General features: G+C 40.4%; 1 protein-coding gene across 2 annotated transcripts in view; it reads left to right on the top strand.

Moving 5' to 3' along the window:
- Positions 1-18,931, top strand: part of LOC135385165 (protein O-mannosyl-transferase Tmtc3-like) — a 246,876-nt gene extending 227,945 nt beyond the window's left edge. For both annotated transcript variants that reach the window (XM_064614347.1, XM_064614348.1), the window contains 2 exons: positions 14,909-14,992; positions 15,462-18,931. In XM_064614347.1, the coding sequence (XP_064470417.1) occupies positions 14,909-14,992; positions 15,462-15,728 (351 nt within the window). In that variant the 3' untranslated portion in view covers positions 15,729-18,931. The remainder of the gene's footprint in view (positions 1-14,908; positions 14,993-15,461) is intronic.
- Positions 18,932-19,211: the final 280 nt, after the last annotated feature.

A 19,211-nucleotide genomic window follows, 5' to 3' on the forward strand; every position in this document is an offset into this window, starting at 1 on the left:
GTAATTAATTTTCTAACTTTTTAATTATCGGGTTTAGCTCTCAGATGTCAATGAGGAAGTTTACATATCGAGGAGTTGTAATACACGTCGAAAAAGACGCAACTGAAGTGGTTCGAGATCGCTATGGCTTGTGGTTTCGTTTCTTTCGCGGGTTATAAAGTTGGTTTCAGATGCCGGGCGGACCGCAGATTGCTGCCCAAAATCCGGCACCCGCGCGCGACGATTCCAGCGCCCTCCGACGTACGTCGACCTTGAGATTCGCGCTTGGATGCCATCCTTGGGCCACGTCACACAAGAGGAAGATATTTCACCTATTTCACGGTACACCTATCAGAGTGCACTGCAATCGTCGCGCGCGTGCGCCGAATTATGGGGAGCGCTCTGTCGTGCGCCCGGTTTCTGAAACCAATTTTTAAACCTGGGAAAAAACGAAACCAGAAGCCATAGCAAAGTCGAACCACTTCAGTTGCCTCTTTTTCTACATGTACTACAACTTCCTCATTGACATCTGAGAGACGTAAAACCGATATATTAAAAAGTTAGAAAATAAATTACCGATAATTAATTGACAAGGGGCAATGAAAAAAAATCTTTTTTGATAGACCACACAACTGCCAAGCACGTACAGTTGGTTCCATTTGTGTGTAGCACTCCGTTTTTCCTTTAGCCCCTGGCCCTTTTTCGGTGGGACACCCTGTACAAAAAGAACGCGTCGACACTTGGTGATCTTTTTTCCGAGTAATTAATCGGTTTCGGTTTACATATTTCTTGCGCGGAGAAGTGCACGAACGCGCTCTTCGAAAAGTCAGAAAAGACAGAAAGAAAAGTTATCATCAACATAACAGGTTCTTCCATATGTTTTGAACTAAGGGATATATTTGAGAATACCTGGTCCGACGTTGACTACACGATGCGCATGCTTATATTTGGCTTGTCCGAGGTGATTGTGCACGTCAAGAATGAGGTGTTGCGTGCTCATCCCTGTAAAACAGTATATGGTGCACTTAAATGATGATACAGATTGTTAATTCCATGAAACGATGGACTCATGAAGAAAAATTGAGTAGTGATGTCTGATAATTCTCGCGACACCTGAGATGGTATGACTAGGACGACATATGCGACTGTAGAGGTGAAAAGTAACTGGTTGATGTGCAAAAATGTGTTATGCAATCGTATGGCACTGCTTCCGACTTGTAGACATTAGTAAAGTACGTATATCACATTTGTACCCTCGAAAATTATTATAGATTATATATATATATATATATATATATAGATTAGAAGCCTAGGAGGGCGGTTGACCACGAGAATGAAATAAGCAGGAAAAATGAGAAGACGACAAAGAGCTTACAGGAAAACACAAAGGGGAGTTTATTAACACATATAGGGATAGGGGTCGACGTTTCGGCAGTCAGCGCAGTCGAAGGCAGCGCTGACTGCCGAAACGTCGACCCCTATCCCTATATGTGTTAATAAACTCCCCTTTGTGTTTTCCTGTAAGCTCTTTGTCGTCTTCTCATTTTTCCTGCTTATATATATATATATATATATATTATTGTGTATTTGGCGTTAGTAGCTAGCACAGAGTATTTAGATTTTCAAAGCAGAGGGGATTATGCACAATGTAATCTTGTAGTCCACGTCTCCCCGTTCTCCATGTTCACTAGACCATTCGGTGTGACACGTGTTACGTTCTGCCAGCTCATTTTTTTTAATGTGACAGCACTACTGTGCTTGCTCCTCAGAAATTCTTGTCTCTGCGCCGAAAATCGTGGGGACCATGGGCGCAGAAAATATTATAGTCTCCGAAAGGAAAATAAACAAACAAAGATTATAACCGCCGTACGGAAAAAAAAAGAAGAATTTATGGCCTCCGTAAGGGAAAAGAAATGTAGTCGAATAGCGTCCATTTATGGCGTACGCGAAGCATGTTTATGGGTCCCTAAAAGATACGCAGGCGAAAGGCGACTGCCGTGCTGTGCGATCTTAAACTCATTGAGGGATCGACTGCTACCTCGCGGTTCCTTTACTTACACATCGGGAACTACGTTCCGAAATCATAATGTGTGCTACTTGAGGTACTCATGGTGCTGCCCAAAAAGTTAGAGCGGGCTCTTACCGAAGAAGAGAGGATCGAAAATGGAAGGAAACGTACTAGAGCAGAGCGCTACAGAGTTGCGACACAGACTTCCAAGCAGCACCAAGAGTAGTATTCAGTTTGGTCGTAGCTGACCGGGGTCCACTACGTCACTAGCAACGACCCCCAGGCCCCTAGCAACGGCCAGGCGCGTGTGGTTGGTTTCTGTATTTTTTTCTGCTTATCGGCAGGCGGCGCTCGGGTGGAGGGCTGCTACTGCGGTGCGTGTCCGCGCTCTTACCCTCTCACATTTCTCAGCCTGGGCCGACTTCTTTCGTCATTTTTCAGCCTGGACTGACTTGAATCGCAATTTTTTGCCGGCTGCAACAGGTGTGCAGTAAGCCGTTTACATGCAAAGGATAGCCATACACAAAAGTACAACTGAAAATATGTTTATTAAAGTCATTAGTGTCGTGAATTATGTTATGACTCTGTGTGAAGGAGAAAAACTTAGCCAAAAATCTGATGCAGAAGAAACACAATAAACGTAACAAAAGTTATACTTATTACAGGCATGATGCAATAGCATTGAGGGGGTATCATACATCATACACAATATTTTTTGTTAGTGATAATCACGCAAGTTTTCAATTAAGCAGAAGGAGTAGCACATTTTAATCAAAGAAGATATTTTTAATCAATATGATTACAATCAAAATTAAAAGTTTTATTATAAAAAGTCTAACATTATTATACCTGAGCACCATAGTGGAGTTTTAATTACAAAGTTCTGATAGGATGTATATAACTTCAAGAACAATAGCTGGGCCGACTTCGTTCGCAATTTTTTCAGGTGGTGCGTGAATGGTTTACATGCAAGTAGGCGGGTGAGGGGTTGTCGAAGTGCCTACCAGCGAGCCGGAGAGCTGTGCATGCCCTTATCGTTCTGTATTTTTCCACCTGGGCCGACTTCTTTGGCTATTTTTCCGCCTGGGGTCGACTTTGTTCGCAATTTTTTCAGGCGCTGCGGTAGGCACGCAAGTAGGGGCATGCACAATGACAACATCCGGGCCAGCTTCACATCTTTTTTCACTCTGGGCCGACTTCATTCGTATTTTTTACGCTACAACAGTTGTGCGGTGGATGGTTTACATGCTAGTATAGTAAAGCCAAATAGTGGCAGGAATTATGTTGTAACTCTGCATGAAGGAGAAAAAACATTAAAAAAGCAGAAGAAACGCAATACACATAATAAAGACTATGGGAAGCTAAGTTGAATATTCCAACACGACACAATTAATCAATTTCCTATGACGTGAATAGCACACACACGCAAGGAAATAACGAGAAACACGATCAACAGCTACTAGAGAGCCAAACCAATGCATCATCCAAACAAGAGATACGCACTGAAAAATAATTGAAAAAGAATCTATCAAAACGAGAAACATGACATATTTAATACAGCACAGAGCTAACGCTGAATAGCAGAGACACACTTTGAATGGTGCATCATCCACAAATAAACAATAGATACATGCAAGGAAATAATGAGAAACAAGATCAACAGTTAATAGGGATCCAAACCAATGCACTATCCAAGCAAGATATACACAAAGGAAAAAATAATTGAAAATCTATCAAAACGATAAACATGCACGGATGAATAGCAGAGAAACACTCTAAACGGTGCATCTGCCAACATATAAACAACACAGGAAAATATTATCGAAACAAACTATCAATCATTACAAATTTGATAAATTGAAATGGAAATAATCTATCATTGCATTATCATAAAATCATCCTTGCAACCTAATCTAGTCGAACAATATACAATTTTCGTCCTACTCGGGCACTATAAACATTACCTTGACGGAGATATCCAACACACGGAGTACAGACAAGCTTTACACAGTACAGCCAATCTATGCTACTTGAGGCCGGTGTGGTCACTCTCTCCCTCTATACAGCCCAAAGCGAAGAATCCGCACATCCTTTGTCATTCTACGGGGTGGGGACTCTGTCTTGGGGAAACACTATCTAAGCAAACGATAAATATTATCGATGGAAACAATATTCAATCAAAATGAGAAACGTTGCATATAATGTATTTCAAATCAGACACAACTATTATCCATACATTATTCTCAACTCACAAAATATCAATCGAGAGAAAGTCAAATTTATTCAATGATAAAAACAATACTAATTCGAAAACGAGAATCAAATTTAATTACATCATTTTGTGATAATTTTGCAATAGTAATGTCTACATGCAGAAGCCACAAACAAACAAGTCATCTGAAATACAAATTAATGTAAAAGTATTGCTACAGCAAAAATCAACGCACACAACCAAAAAATGCTTTCCCAACTAGTAGAATATTTTTATTAATATCAATCGAGCGATCATCTGAAGCAAACTCAAAGCAGTAATTAATTTAGGCAAACACTTTCTGAACAAGGAGGGCGATACATCACAGGAACACGCCTTTTTCATTCAGGACCCACTAGAAAAAAAAGTGAGAGAGGGAAGCTGAGCTCCCATACACTTTCGCCAAGGTTACGCCCGCAGGGAGTAGGGGAATCCAACAATGGTCTTGGTACACCATAATTGAAAGCCATAAAGTGACTCCTGCAAGTCAAGTTAGGGAAGGAGGGTCTCTAGCACGTTTAAAGCGCGAGTTTTTCTTATTCATCACATCAATTTGCAAATTGACTTTCATAATTCTCACGACAGGTGGATATTAATAACATTCTAAACCACATAATAAATTTTTAATAAATAAAATGAGCACTGATATGATTTAATTAAATGTTGAGGCACACTACAAAACAGAACAGATAATTGCTATACATTGAAGAGATGGACGGACCTGAGGACCATGGGAGGACCTGATAAAAGGCTGCTTCGAAAAGGAGGAGCTGCAAAACGATTCAATTATCGCTGCATTTCAATACGTCCTAGACATGGTCGTATTCGGGGATATGGTGCAAATTATGGAATTCAAGATGCGAGAACTTGTATGCCGAATCTACAATAGTTATAAACATATTTGCACGTCAACATCGGAAGGACCACTGGGATTGATGGTGGAGTTTTTGAGGTTTGCTAACGAAGAATTGAAGTACACTAGACCAAATGTAATTGTAATCATTGCAATGGGCATTGCATTAATCAAGAAAGCAATCAGATCAAATTATCATATACAAGCAGTCTATATCTTTGCACCAGAAAATCGCAAATCAAACTCAAAACTCCAACAAGCAGTCTATATCGCGTGATTCATTACGGATGTGTTGAAATTACACCTAACAGTTGAAATGGAAAATACATAAAAAATCTTATCACGTGATACATTCCACTAGAGCCTTTACACATTTATTTTCTTCTACCAGTCCTTGCGATGATGTCGAATGAACAGAAGTTCAATATTGTCATGCAAGGTCTGATGTATCATCACTTATTGAAGCTCAACAAACACATCAATTGTGGTGGACCACCGGACGATTCTCATCTAATACTCTTTTGTACACCATTCAAGAATCTTCATGCAAAGAAAGGAAACATCAATAAGAGACTGTGCAAGTTCATTGCAACAAAGTGCAAGTTGTCGAAGCAATACAAACACGGCGACAACATATCGCCTGCGTTAATCAATGCTGGATTCAAGTGTCCAATGATCAGAATAAACTATTTGATGTCTTCGGAATTCATCAATCAAGACAACAAACGAAAACTTCAGAGGTTGGAATAGAACTGTAATTTATCGAAATAAACAAGTGTATAACTGAAATAATAAATGTATTCTTTGTCATCAATGTAATGTATTCTACACATCGCAACGAAAACAGCTTATTAGTATGATTAGATTGAAGATTGTTAAGGAGACGTTTATTCCACACTATGTACAAGGATCTTCACATGGAATCAGCACTGGCAATCAAAGAGATTTTACACGACCACACCCTATATAACACCGACACCCGAAGGAAAGAATTGTAGAAGAAGAATTGCTAATTGAAATTTAGAGGCATGTTACATCAATCTTTGTTTACAAAGCACTACTATTTTGCGAAAGCTTGTTTTATGAATTAAATTGCACAGTGTATATATTTTTTCAAACGGTTGGACAGTTGTCATTATATGTTGAAAGGAATCTATTATCAAATGACACGATGCAAGTGATGGATTTTGCAAGCATGACGCGCAGGCGGAGTCTACAATTTTAATCATCGTAACACGTGACACACAATTGCATTCAGATTGTGGGAGAATCGAATCACACAACTGTCATCAGAAATGTTTAACCACTATACAATGAAGATGCTCATCTTCACACTATGCATATATATGTAATTGTAATAAGTAAATATTACTTTTGCAAACTTAATCAAAGCAACACACATAAACATTGATCCAATTCACAAAATGTACCTGAGGTTGTCATGAGCCATACTGAAAAACTATCAGCCTAATCATAATGTCATAGTATATGAGGCACTACAAATGGAGAGGGAATAGTTCAATTTTAGAAGTTTTTAGCTCATGATGAGACAAAACGCAAACTCCACACCAAAGATCATTTTCTTGTTTAAATTTTCACAGTAAAAACTGTACACTCTTTCTTACAATTTTTATAAGGATATAAATTAAAAGACTGTCTATATAGTCACACATTGTATACAAGATATTTGTTTGTGCATTAATTGATAAAATTTATCTGATCACATTTCACAGCAGTGGAGACTATCACACATCAGTAATACCCCTGTCAGACGGACTAATTTAGTGTCACTTTCAGCGAGTGACACTTGCACTTAATGTCATTCGTGTGCTGTCACACGACATATTTTAGTGACACTCGGCAGAAAGTGCACTAACGATTTAGTGAGTTCCCCAAACTCACTTCACTTCCCTTCGGCTGACAAAGTGTGTAGCCTCGACGGCAGGCTTTGTGGCATAGGTAAAAATATTGAAAAAAAGCGAGAGGTCCCGACAGCACAACATTTTTAAACGAGTATTTTCAACAGCGTGTTTATTTTATTTAAGTATAGTACGAGGTGGTGCCAAAAAACATATCATTACTCTCGTTAACAGCCTATGACAACTTCGCAGTCTCGGCGGTCCGGCGGCGGCCATTTTTGTTGTGGAACATGTTTGAGGCCAATTTGTGTAATGTTGGAAGAAGATTAATGGGAGGTGTTTCTAAATTAAAGAAAAAACATTTTGAGGAAGGTATTGTGGAGCATACCTAAAAATTTTGCCGCCGTTTATTCTTGTCTATCGTAATTGCCATCACTGCCATAAGTGACACTTACTTAAGCCGTGTAGCAAGCACGTAGTGAAAGTGACATTCGCTGGTTGGAGTGTACTACACGAAAATGACACTAAGTCATCCCGTGTGACAGGGGTATAAGTGTTTAATTAAAATTTGAACGGGTACCGCAATTTACGAAGTGAGTTGTAGAAAGTGCAATTTCACAATACGCAAGCGTTAGCTGACTCACTTTGACACGCGAAGGTTTTAAGAATTATTTCAAGATGACAGAGAATTCAATCGAATGGATTGATATTTTCTATATTCACTATAACGTAATGTGAATTCTCTATGTAGTGGATATTAAAAGTTACGAATATTTTTCGAACGAAGTTTACCTAAAACTTGAAGAAATGGTCACCTGCGTCGACGAACCCGTTTCCGGAAGAAAGCAACACGCTCGCGTAGGGTGCCGCGTTAACGCGTCGGGCGCCGAATCGCGTTCAGTTTCGGAATGGTGTCCGGGAAACATTGCCCGGCGTGCTGCCGAAACGCATTCGACGACGCGGGCGACTATTTCTTCGAGTTTTAGGTAAACTTCGTTCGCAAAAATATTCATAACTTTTAATATCCACTACATAGAGAATTCACATTACGTTATAGTGAATATAGAAAATATCAATCCATTCGATTAAATTCTCTGTCATCTTGAAAGAGTTCTTAAAACCTTCGCGTGTCAAAGTGAGCCAGCTAAAGCTTGCGTATTGTGAAATTGCACTTTCTACAACTCAGTTCGTAAATTGCGGTACACCCGTTCAAATTTTAGTTAAACACTTACTGATGTGTGATAGTCTCCACTGCTGTGAAATGTGATCAGATAAATTTTATCAATTAATGCACAAACAACTATCTTGTATACAATGTGTGACTATATAGGCAGCCTTTTAATTTATATCCTTATAAAAATTGTAAGAAAGAGTGTACAGTTTTTACTTTGAAAATTTAAACAAGAAAATGATCTTTGGTGTGGAGTTTGCATTTTGTCTCATCATGAGCTAAAAACTTCTAAAATTAAACTATGCCCTTTCCATTTGCAGTGCATCATATACTATGACATTTGATTAGGCTGATAGTTTTTCAGTATGGCTCATAACAACCTCAGGTACATTTTGTGAATTGGATCTATGTTTATGTGTGTTGCTTTGATTAAGTTTGCAAAAGTAATATTTACTTATTATAATTTACATATCTTCCAGTGTGTTTATGCATAGTGCTCATCTTCATTGTATAGTGGTTAAACATTTCTGATGACAGTTGTCCGATTCGATTCTCCCAAAATCTGAATGCAATTGTGTGACGTGTGTTACGATGATTAAAATTGTAGACTCCGCCTGCGCGTCATGCTTGCAAAATCCATCACTTGCATCGTGTCATTTGATAATAGATTCCTTTCAACATATAATGACAACTGTCCAACTGTTTGAGAAAATATACACACTGTGCAATTTAATTCATAAAATAAGCTTTTGCAAAACATTAGTGATCCTCTTTGTAAACAAAGATTGATGTAACATGCCTCTAAATTTCAATTAGCGATTGTTCTTCTTCAATTCTTTCTTTCGGATGTGGGTGTTGTATAGAATGTGGTCGTGACAAATCTCTTTGATTGCCAGCGCTGATTCCATGCGAAGATCCTTGTACATAGTGTGGAATAAACGTCTCCTTAGCAATCTTCAATCTAATCATACTAATAAGCTGTTTTCGTTGCGATGTGTAGAATACACTACATTGATGACAAAGAATACATTTATTATTTCAGCTATACACTTGTTTATTTCGATAAATTAGTTCTATTCCAAACTCTGAAGTTTTCGCTTGTTGTCTTGATTGATGAATTCCGAAGACATCAAATAGTTTATTCTGGTTATTGGGCGATTGAATCCAGCATTGATTAATGCAGGCGATATGTTGTCGCCGTTTTTGTATTCCTTCAACAACTTGCACTTTGTTGTGATGAACTTGCACAGTCTCTTATTGATGTTTCCTTTCTTTGTATGAAGATTCTTGAATGGCGTACAAGAGAGTATTAGATGAAAATCGTCCGGTGGTCCACCGCAATTTATGTGTTTGTTGAGTTTCAGTAAGTGATGATACATCAGACCTTGCATGACAATATTGAACTTCTGTTCATTCGACATCATTGCAAAGAACTGGTAGAAGAAAATAAATGTGTAAAGGCTCTAGTGGAATATATCACGTGATAAGATTTTTTATGTATTTTCCATTTCAACTGTTAGGTGTAATTTCAACAAACCCGTAATGAATCGCGCGATATACACTGCTTGTATATGATAATTTGATCTGATTGTTTTCTTGATTAATGTAATGCCCATTGCAATGATTACAATTACATTTGGTCTAGTTTATTTCAATTCTTCGTTAGCAAACCTCAAAAACTCCACCATCAATCCCAGTGGTCCTTCCGATGTTCACATGCAAATATTTTTATAACTATTGTAGATTCGGCATACAAGTTCTTGCACCTTGAATTCCATAATTTGTACCATATCTCTGAATACGATAATGTCAAGGACGTATTGAAATGCAGCGATAATTCCATAGTTGTTGTCACATCTTCCCATGACTTATGGTAACGAGTAAAAAATCCGTCCATCTCTTCAATGTTGAGCAATTGTCTGTTCTGTTTTGTAGTGTGCCTCTACACTTAACTAAATCATATCAGTGCTAATTTTATTTATTAAAAATTTATTATTTATTATGTGGTTTAGAATGTTATTAATATCCACCTGTCTTGAGAATTATGAAAGTCAATTTGCAAATTGATGTGATGAATAAGAAAAACTCGCGCTTTAAACGTGCTAGAGACCCTCCTTCCCTAACTTGACTTGCAGGAGTCAGTTTATGGCTTTCAATTATGGTGTACCAAGACCATTGTTGGATTCCCCTATTCCCTGCGGGCGTAACCTTGGCGAAAGTGTATGGGAGCTCAGCTTCCCTCTCTCACTTTTTTTTTCTAGTGGGTCCTGAATGAAAGAGATGTGTTCCTGTGATGTATCGCCCTGCTTGTTCAGAAAGTGTTTGCCTAAATTAATTACTGCTTTGAGTTTGCTTCAGATGATCACTCGATTAATATTAATAAAAATATTCTACTAGTTGGGAAAGCATTTTTAAGTTGTGTGCGTTGATTTTCGCTGTAGCAAACTTTTACATTAATTTGTATTTCAGATGACTTGTTTGTTTGTGGCTTCTGCATGTAGAAATTACTATTGCAAAGTTATCACAAAATGATGTAATTAAATTTGATTCTCGTTTTCGAATGAGTATTGTTTCTATCATTGAATAAATTTGACTTTCTCTCGATTGATATTTTGTGAGTTGAGAATAATGTATGCATAATAGTTGTGTCTGATTTGAAATACGTTAAATGCAACATTTCTCATTTTGATTGAATATTTTTTCCATCGATAATATTTATCGTTTGCTTAGATAGTGTTTCTCTAAACCGTTTTGCACTGACATGGAGGTCTGTTCTTAGATTTTTTGGCGTGCTACTGTTTGTTTTGATAGAATTCTTATTGTGTTCTTGAGAATTGAATAATTCTAACGTCTATTTGCGATAGCTAATCAATAAAAAATTTCGCCTCTGTACACCAGTCCTAAGAATATTTTCATTTTGGGTGAAAGAATGTGAAAGAGAGAAAGAGAGAGTCCCCACCCCGTAGAATGACAAAGGATGTGCGGATTCTTCGCTTTGGGCTGTATAGAGGGAGAGAGTGACCACACCGGGCTCAAGTAGCATAGATTGGCTGTACTGTGTAAAGCTTGTCTGTACAGCATGTGTTGGATATCTCCGTCAAGGTAATGTTTATAGTGCGTGAGTAGGACGAAAATTGTATATTTTTCGACTAGATTAGGTTGCAAGGATTTTATGATAATGCAAAGATAGATTATTTCCATTTCAATTTATTAAATTTGTAATGATTGATAGTTTGTTTCGATAATATTTTCCTGTGTTGTTTATATGTTGGCAGAAGAGCCGTTTAGAGTGTTTCTCTGCTATTCATCTGTGCATGTTTATCGTTTTGATAGATTCTTTTTCAATTTTTCAGTGTGTATCTCTTGTTTGGATGATGCATTGGTTTGGCTCTCTATTAGCTGTTGATTGTGTTTCTCGTCATAGGAAATTGATTAATTGTGTCGTGTTGGAATATTCAACTTAGCTTACCATAGTCTTTATTATGTGTATTGCGTTTCTTCTGCTTTTTTAATGTTTTTTCTCCTTCATGCAGAGTTACAACATAATTCCTGCCACTATTTGGCTTTACTATACTTGCATATAAACCATCCACCGCACAACTGTTGTAGCGGAAAAAATACGAATGAAGTCGGCCCAGAGTGAAAAAAGATGTGAAGCTGGCCCGGGTGTTGTCATTGTGCATGCCCCTACTTGCGTGCCTACCGCACCGCCTGAAAAAATTGGGGACGAAGTCGACCCGGGCGGAAAAATAGCCAAAGAAGTCGGCCCAGGTGGAAAAATACAGAACGATAAGGGCATGCACAGCTCTCCGGCTCGCTGGTAGGCACTTGGACAACCCCTCACCCGCCTACTTGCATGTAAACCATTCACGCACCACCTGAAAAAATTGCGAACGAAGTCGGCCCAGCTATTGTTCTTGAAGTTATATACATCCTATCAGAACTTTGTAATTAAAACTCCGCTATGGTGCTCACGTGTAATAATGTTAGACTTTTTATAATAAAAATTTTCATTTTGATTGTAATTGTATTGATTAAAAATTTCTTCTTTGATTAAAATGTGCTACTCTATCTTCTTAATTGAAAACTTGCATGATTATCACTAGTAAAAAATATTGTGCATGATGTATGATACCCCTGATGTATGATACCCCTTCAATGCTATTGCATCATGCCTGTAATAAGTATAACTTTTGTTACGTGTATTGTGTTTCTTTTGCATAAGATTTTTGGCTAAGTTTTTCTCCTTCACACATAGTCATAACATAATTACCGACACTAATGACTTTGATAAATATATTTTCACTTGTACTTTTGTGTATGGCTATCATTTGCATGTAAACCGCTTACTGCACACCTGTTGTAGCGGGGGAAATTTGGGATTCAAGTCAGCCCAGGCTGAAAAACGACGAAAGAAGTCAGCCTAGGCTGAAAAATGTGAGAGGGTAACCGCGCACGCAGCCCTCCGGACACGCACCGCCCACCGCAGCAGCCTTCCACCCGAGCACCTTCTGCCGATAAGCGGGAAAAAATACAGGAACGGACCACACGCGCCTGGCCCTTGCTAGGGGCCTGGGGGGTCGTTGCTAGGAACGTAGTGAACCCCGGTCTCTTACGACCAGACTGAATACTACTATCAAGGAAACTTCGCATTCCGGCGGTTACAGCGACGAAAAGTTGGAGGACGTGTCACCAATGTTTCCTGCACCGAGAAACCGGACTGCAACCGTAGACACTTGCAAGAGGACTGGTCCAGCGTGCAGGCGCGTCCACTTTCCCCTCGTATAGGCAAGTGCAATGACCATACAGAAATTCAGACCAGAGCGTCATGTAGACCACGTTGTCTACGCGTATGAGAAAATCCATCCGGAGCGTCTGGTACACTTGGCCTTGTTCCGACCTACCTCAGTAGACGACCTCTTCATTACGAATGCCAACAATTACCACAATTTCTTCCGTGGCAGAACGAATCTAGACAGATATTTTTTGAACGAGTTCCAGCAACTCAACAAGCATACAAACCGTCACTGACCACGCTCGCAAAGGACATGACACTAAAAACATCGAACTTGAGATCGCGATTTTGAACGCGCAGAGTATTCGTGTACATAGACAAGGGATAAGCACGGACCCCGCGCTTACAGAAATTCTTCTAACTCGTTTGTTAGAGACGTGGAGCGACGGCAATTCCGGAACCATCAAAGGGTATCATTGCGTAGCCTTGCACAAACGACGCAACCTACACGTATCCGGAGTTACTATCTACGAAAGGATTGTGTTCAACCTATGTGCGCACAGTCCCGTGGTCACACGCGACCCAGCACGGGGTGTTACACGCATGAGTGACGATATACAGTTTACTAGCAAGGAAGGAAAATAGAGAACGTCCCTTCCGGCGCAACTTGAGCGCGCATATTCGATTGCGGCTCATGCACATAGCAAGCAAAAAGTGCTCGTATCTTGAAGCACAGAAACATTTCGAAATCGCTGACACCTGGAGTAGCTTTCGACAACGACGGTCGTTAATCATACCATCTCAGTATTTCCCAAAATTCGTTTATTAGTTAATAAGTTAGTTACGGGACGTTAGTGAATTAGTGACCGAACGCTGATGCGAGCGGCTAGGGAAGATGTCCATCAGGCCAGGTATGTTAGACGCACAAACGGCATATCTGGGGCTCTCATAGATTTTTAATAAAAAATCTGTGGCACCTAAAAAAAGACGCCCCATACTGTAGCTTTCCGGAAACAAGTCGTGACGACAAATAAACTTGCTCTATCAACTAATTGGTTGATGGAGCATTGGTTGCGATATCAACCAACTTGCTCTAATTAAATATAATAAATGTACCAACCTACTGTAATATGTATACCCCCTATAATGTATATCCCCCTCCCCCTATCAACCGCCATCACTGTTCGTTCGTCTGCATTGCACAACACGTACGTCATTTTGCAACAAGCGCGGAAGAAAAACAGAAGAAGCTGGGGGGAGAGGGTGCAACAGTAGACGACAAACCTGAGGACAAAAGGTAAAGCAGGTCAGTCTGCGCGTGCGCACTTCGTCCATGATTCTTCACGCTGGTTGCTCTTGAACGGTGCGCGTGGCTCCTGGAGATCATGTGGTTTGGGAGCCCGCCATTTTCCCTGGACCATGGGCGCTTCCGGCGACTGGGGATTCTTTCGTAGCGCGGACACTAATGAAAAGGAACTGCTTGGTTTTGCGCATCGTGTTGCGCCGTCGTCGTTGTTGAAGGTTGCATCCCTCCCCGCATGCTCCCACTGCCTTGATGAAAAGCGTTTGCCTCTCTGTGCTTGAGAATTACGCCACGAAAGGGTTCCCGTAAAGCGGCTGGGACGCGGCGTGACCTTGAGAAACGCAATCGTAAATCCGCCATTATCATTGCTGAAATGGCCAGTTAAGTTTCGCTTCCGCTTCCATGGTATGTACGCCTCCTCCATTACGTGTGTTTCGCCACGCACAGCCAACAACAACAGAATTTTGACTGTGTTCAGTATCGCGCATACTCAACTGTGTCAAGCACAGTACAGACATGTATGCATGACATGTATTCTAAGGGGGCAGTCTCAGACTGTCGCATCAACATCGCTGGTTCCATCAGGGACACAAGTAGAGCCTACCACACGATCTGTAAATGTATCGACGATTTGGCAGTTGGAAGGATGACAAAGTGGGCCACAACAATACACGCGCACAGACAATGAAGGAATTCTTTCTGCCAAGTGCATCGCAGTTATGACAAGTTTCTTGGTTTCGATGTTTCAGTATCATCCAAACCACATCGAAGGCCTCGTTCTCCTGGGAGACATCAGTGTGCGTCACTTGAGGGATCTGGAAGCTGCTGAAGAGGTAACGGCATAGGCGGCGTCCTTTCACTTAGTTGATGAAGGTGATCAGGCTGTGTGCCACGCGTCTAAGTGCAGTGACTGTTTTAGTACAACTGCATTACCGCTTTTTAATGCACTGTGAAACGTTGATAGCAAAAATTTTGCGGAAAAATACGTCATGGTAGAAGGATTCAAGGATCGCCAAATTACTATTAATCGCAAAAATAAACGTCCCGAAAGTGATACTTAATGCGTAGAAATAGAGAATAATGCTTCTTACAGGCACCAACTTGAGCGACGCGAATAAGTGTTGACGTGCTCAGAAGTAACTCTGTAAGCCCCAGTCCTGCTTGCACTCGTTGAATACTACATGCTTGTTATTGCGTATCATATGAGGGAGAATCCCTGACACATTGACCAATGCTGCTGCACCACCTAGTAAACTTGCTGAGATAATCTTTGTTCGTCACCGTTTCGACCTTCTCTTACAGTGCTACCTCAGAATCCTGTCCCTGAACCCTCGGCACGTGCAAGGGTCGCACAATCTATGCGTTGTCTACGTGGAGCGTGGAGAACTGAGCCGTGCCGAACGTTGCTTTCTTCACGCCATCACATTGGACCCGAACGCCGACTACATACGGCACCACCTTAAGGTCACGCAGAACCTCCTGCTGAACCGCACTGAAGACCCTACATCCTTTCATACCAGCACCCCATCCAAAGCACACGACTTCTCTACATCGTCGAAAAGTCGGTGACACACACTGCATCAAGACCAGAGCATTCTGTATACACATCCTGCGCTTCTCATAGTGTTCATATGTACTATGCACCAAGGACACACGGACTAAACAGCAAGAGCGTTGCAAGCGGCGTCCCAGAAAAAGGCTGGAAGCGCTTAGCGTGGATGAGTGTTACAGCGTACACATTACATTACCGTCTGAAAAGCACAGGGAAAGTAAATGCAACAGGGAGATTTGGAAGCTCTTCTCAAGGCGTAGTATGTGCCGGGCTGTAAAATGGATAGTTTTGATATCGGTGTACGATACACTTGTAAACTAACTCCTGTAATTGTACTCTGAAACACAAAAAAGGGAGAGAAAAATACTTATTTCTATACATATCCACTACCTGTACGCGCAGATTGTAATATAAGTATAATAATACATCATGTGTTGAAACACACATGAAGCGCCTAATATACATAAACCTGGTTCGCTCCACACTGCGAAGTATTTCCGCAATTATGAACCCAGTGAAGGTCATGTGATCTTATCGTGCCCAGTTGCACTCAGCTTAAAAAGGAAGGAACAGGTAAGCCGAGTTTTACGAGTGTCCTGCAGACAGCGCGCATCATTAATTTAGGTGGGGCGTTCCACGGCACTTGAAACCTTGCCTACGACTTCCGAGTGCCCCCCGCCTCACCTTATCCTGACTCCGTCAGCCGGATGAGTCGCGATAGGTGCCGAAGTAGATTGAAGTAAACTAGTCCGACTAACTCCAGCAAAAGGCAGAAATGACAGGAGATATGAAAAGATGGAGTCACTCGTAAAACACTGCCTTCTGGTTACTTTATTGCTTCATTCCGGATTCCCTCTAAAAGTGAAATACGGAAGCACTAATGTGAGCTAGCCCTGTGGACATCGAAGAAAGAGCCAGTTTCTTTTGCATTGCAATTTGCATATTCTTTATATTCTTGCAGATGATAAATAGGACACCCTAGTTCGTCGCAACTGTAAAATATTTTGGAACAAACAGTGCAGACCGACGTGTTACGAAATAATGGCTTGTATGTTCGTGCACCTTGGGCAAAACGATTATTTCATTCTACAGAGTTCTACAGATTCGTATGAAGCAAGGAATAATGTATTGTGCTTGGATTAATTCGTATGACGCCAGGACTCATGTTTTTGTGAATTGATTAATTTGTGCGGTGTCTGTAACATGCATACAAGCAAGATAAGGGTATATTCGGCGTTGCTTATCGCTGTGGCGTTTGTCACCTGTTGTTGCGGCCTATGTAATAAAAAGAGGAGAGCTTAGGAACAACTGACTCTGTTGTGTTGCTAGCTGTCAAGTGTGCTCCGCGATATGGGTCTGCGTCGCTTATGCCAGCCAGCAACTACATGACAGTATCTAAACTAATATTTGCATCTCAATTGTTTCATTAGGCATGCAGATAAAAAAAAAAAGTTAGTTGTATCAAAATGAGCGGAAAACGTGGTGCACGCGGATTCTAAGGATGGGAACATTTCATATTCTACAGGGTGTCTTTTTTTCCTTTTCTTTACGGTTTACGGCCGGTTAAAGACCGGCACGGTCTTTACGGTTTCACAAATTGTTTAATATAAGGCTGTGAGAGCGGCAGGGATGCCATTTGTGAAGGTGGGTTATGGTGCCGGGCGGACGTCCTGTGGGAAAACGTTGATAACTACTGGACGACTTTTTTAGGTAAAATTCATTAGTTAACTTATTAATTAGGTGTTTTCTGGGAAATGCGGGATAGCACAACTGGGGCGAGTCATTATTCAAAGCCATCGTCCCTGTTGAGCACCCTGAGAAGTGAAACGTACTTTCAGATATGAATTGCCACATTTTGCCATGAAAACTTATAAGTAGGGCTCCGGAGTTCGTGTCATATGCATATTTTTAACTGCATTTTAACGGTTATTCTAACGTTTCTCCACGCATTACCGCTCACATCTACCCAAATCTATAATGTTTTGTGTGTCATATAGTTGCATATTTCGGTATATTTTTTTATTGATCGCCCTATAAAATGATGTTTACATATTATGTCATGTTTCGGCGCCAATTGAAAAATTGCTAACATAGGTCGTTGTTTCGTCACTGCTTACGTTACCTCACAAATGGGGGTCATCAGAGATTCGGCTACGTAATCAGAGATTCGGCTAGCACGACTATAGTTCCCAGAACCATGTCACGTCTGAAAACAGACCGCGTGACAAGTTGTCAACGCGTTCTAGTTGTGCTTGATTAAAATAAAGGAATCAAAGTATTGTGAACTTACGTTTCAACTTGCCATAAAAATGTGCATTTTCATTTGTATATCGTTTTTTTTTAAGACCATTTGGGTGTTTATATCCTTTCAAGGTACGCGAAAGCTTCCGGAACAATATTCCCAGTGCCATAATATTCCTGCATATTGCGTTTATATTTATTCGTTTCGCGCCGCATATATGCATGCAAATTTTGAAAAAAAAATTCCATAGAAGAAGAAGTCCAGGGCCCTACTTATTAGGAACTTAGTTTCGGAAGCCGTTAACATGACAGCCATACCTAATTTTATTTTCACCTAGTCATACTCTTGCATGAATCGGTGCCAATTAGAGATGTTTTATTCGTGTTTTTTTTTACTCCCCGTTTACTATTTCGCTATGGCAGGTCATTGCAAGAAGAAAGTTGCCTCTGTTTTTTCTCAACTGCCTTTGTTTCGATGCCCAGCATGCCCAACCTTTATCCCCGATGAACAACGCGAGGTACAGGTCCAGACAAAAGTTTACGGAACGTCGGAGTAATGTATATAGTCAACTGAGTGATACCGTTGGTGCAAACAGGAGCAGATAGACTTACAAACAAATGACCGGGTAGTCCACGCACCTCTCAGTAAGTGTGTCCACTCCCGTTCGGTACTAGGGTGTCGCTGCGATAGAGAAATACGTCGATTTGGTGTTCCGTAAACTTTTGTCGGGATCTGTACCTAACTCTCTGCCATAACAAGACGCCTATTTACGCGCTATGTAATCAACAGCTTTGACAGTTCTTGACTGTGGTGTAATACGTTGGTGCTCCAGTGATGTGAATGATTGATGCACATATTATATGACTGATGTAACACCATTACTAAAACATTTTAAATTCGGGACCATTCATAACACTTGCATGATGAATATAGTTTCGCACCAATGAAAACTTGTATGTGCCAATAAAGGAACATTATTGAAAACACTGTGACACTTCTCTGTATTTAGTGAGCGTTATGCATGCAGATTCCATTGTCTTCGCAAGGGAAGCCCTACTGTGTGCCCATAAATAATTTTTACTATCAACAATTTTGAAAAAAATATTTTCACTACCTACATAGTGGAGGTTGACAAGACAAATTGCTCGTCTCCACGTTTTCAGTGCTTCCCTATTCTTCTTTTCTTGTGAGAAAAAAAAAACAGAAAGCCCCATAATTGCAACATGAAACCAGATAACGGTAAAGGAAACCGTATGTT

Source organism: Ornithodoros turicata, chromosome 2 (genome assembly GCF_037126465.1).
Source record: "Ornithodoros turicata isolate Travis chromosome 2, ASM3712646v1, whole genome shotgun sequence".
Taxonomy (NCBI): Eukaryota; Metazoa; Arthropoda; class Arachnida; order Ixodida; family Argasidae; genus Ornithodoros; species Ornithodoros turicata.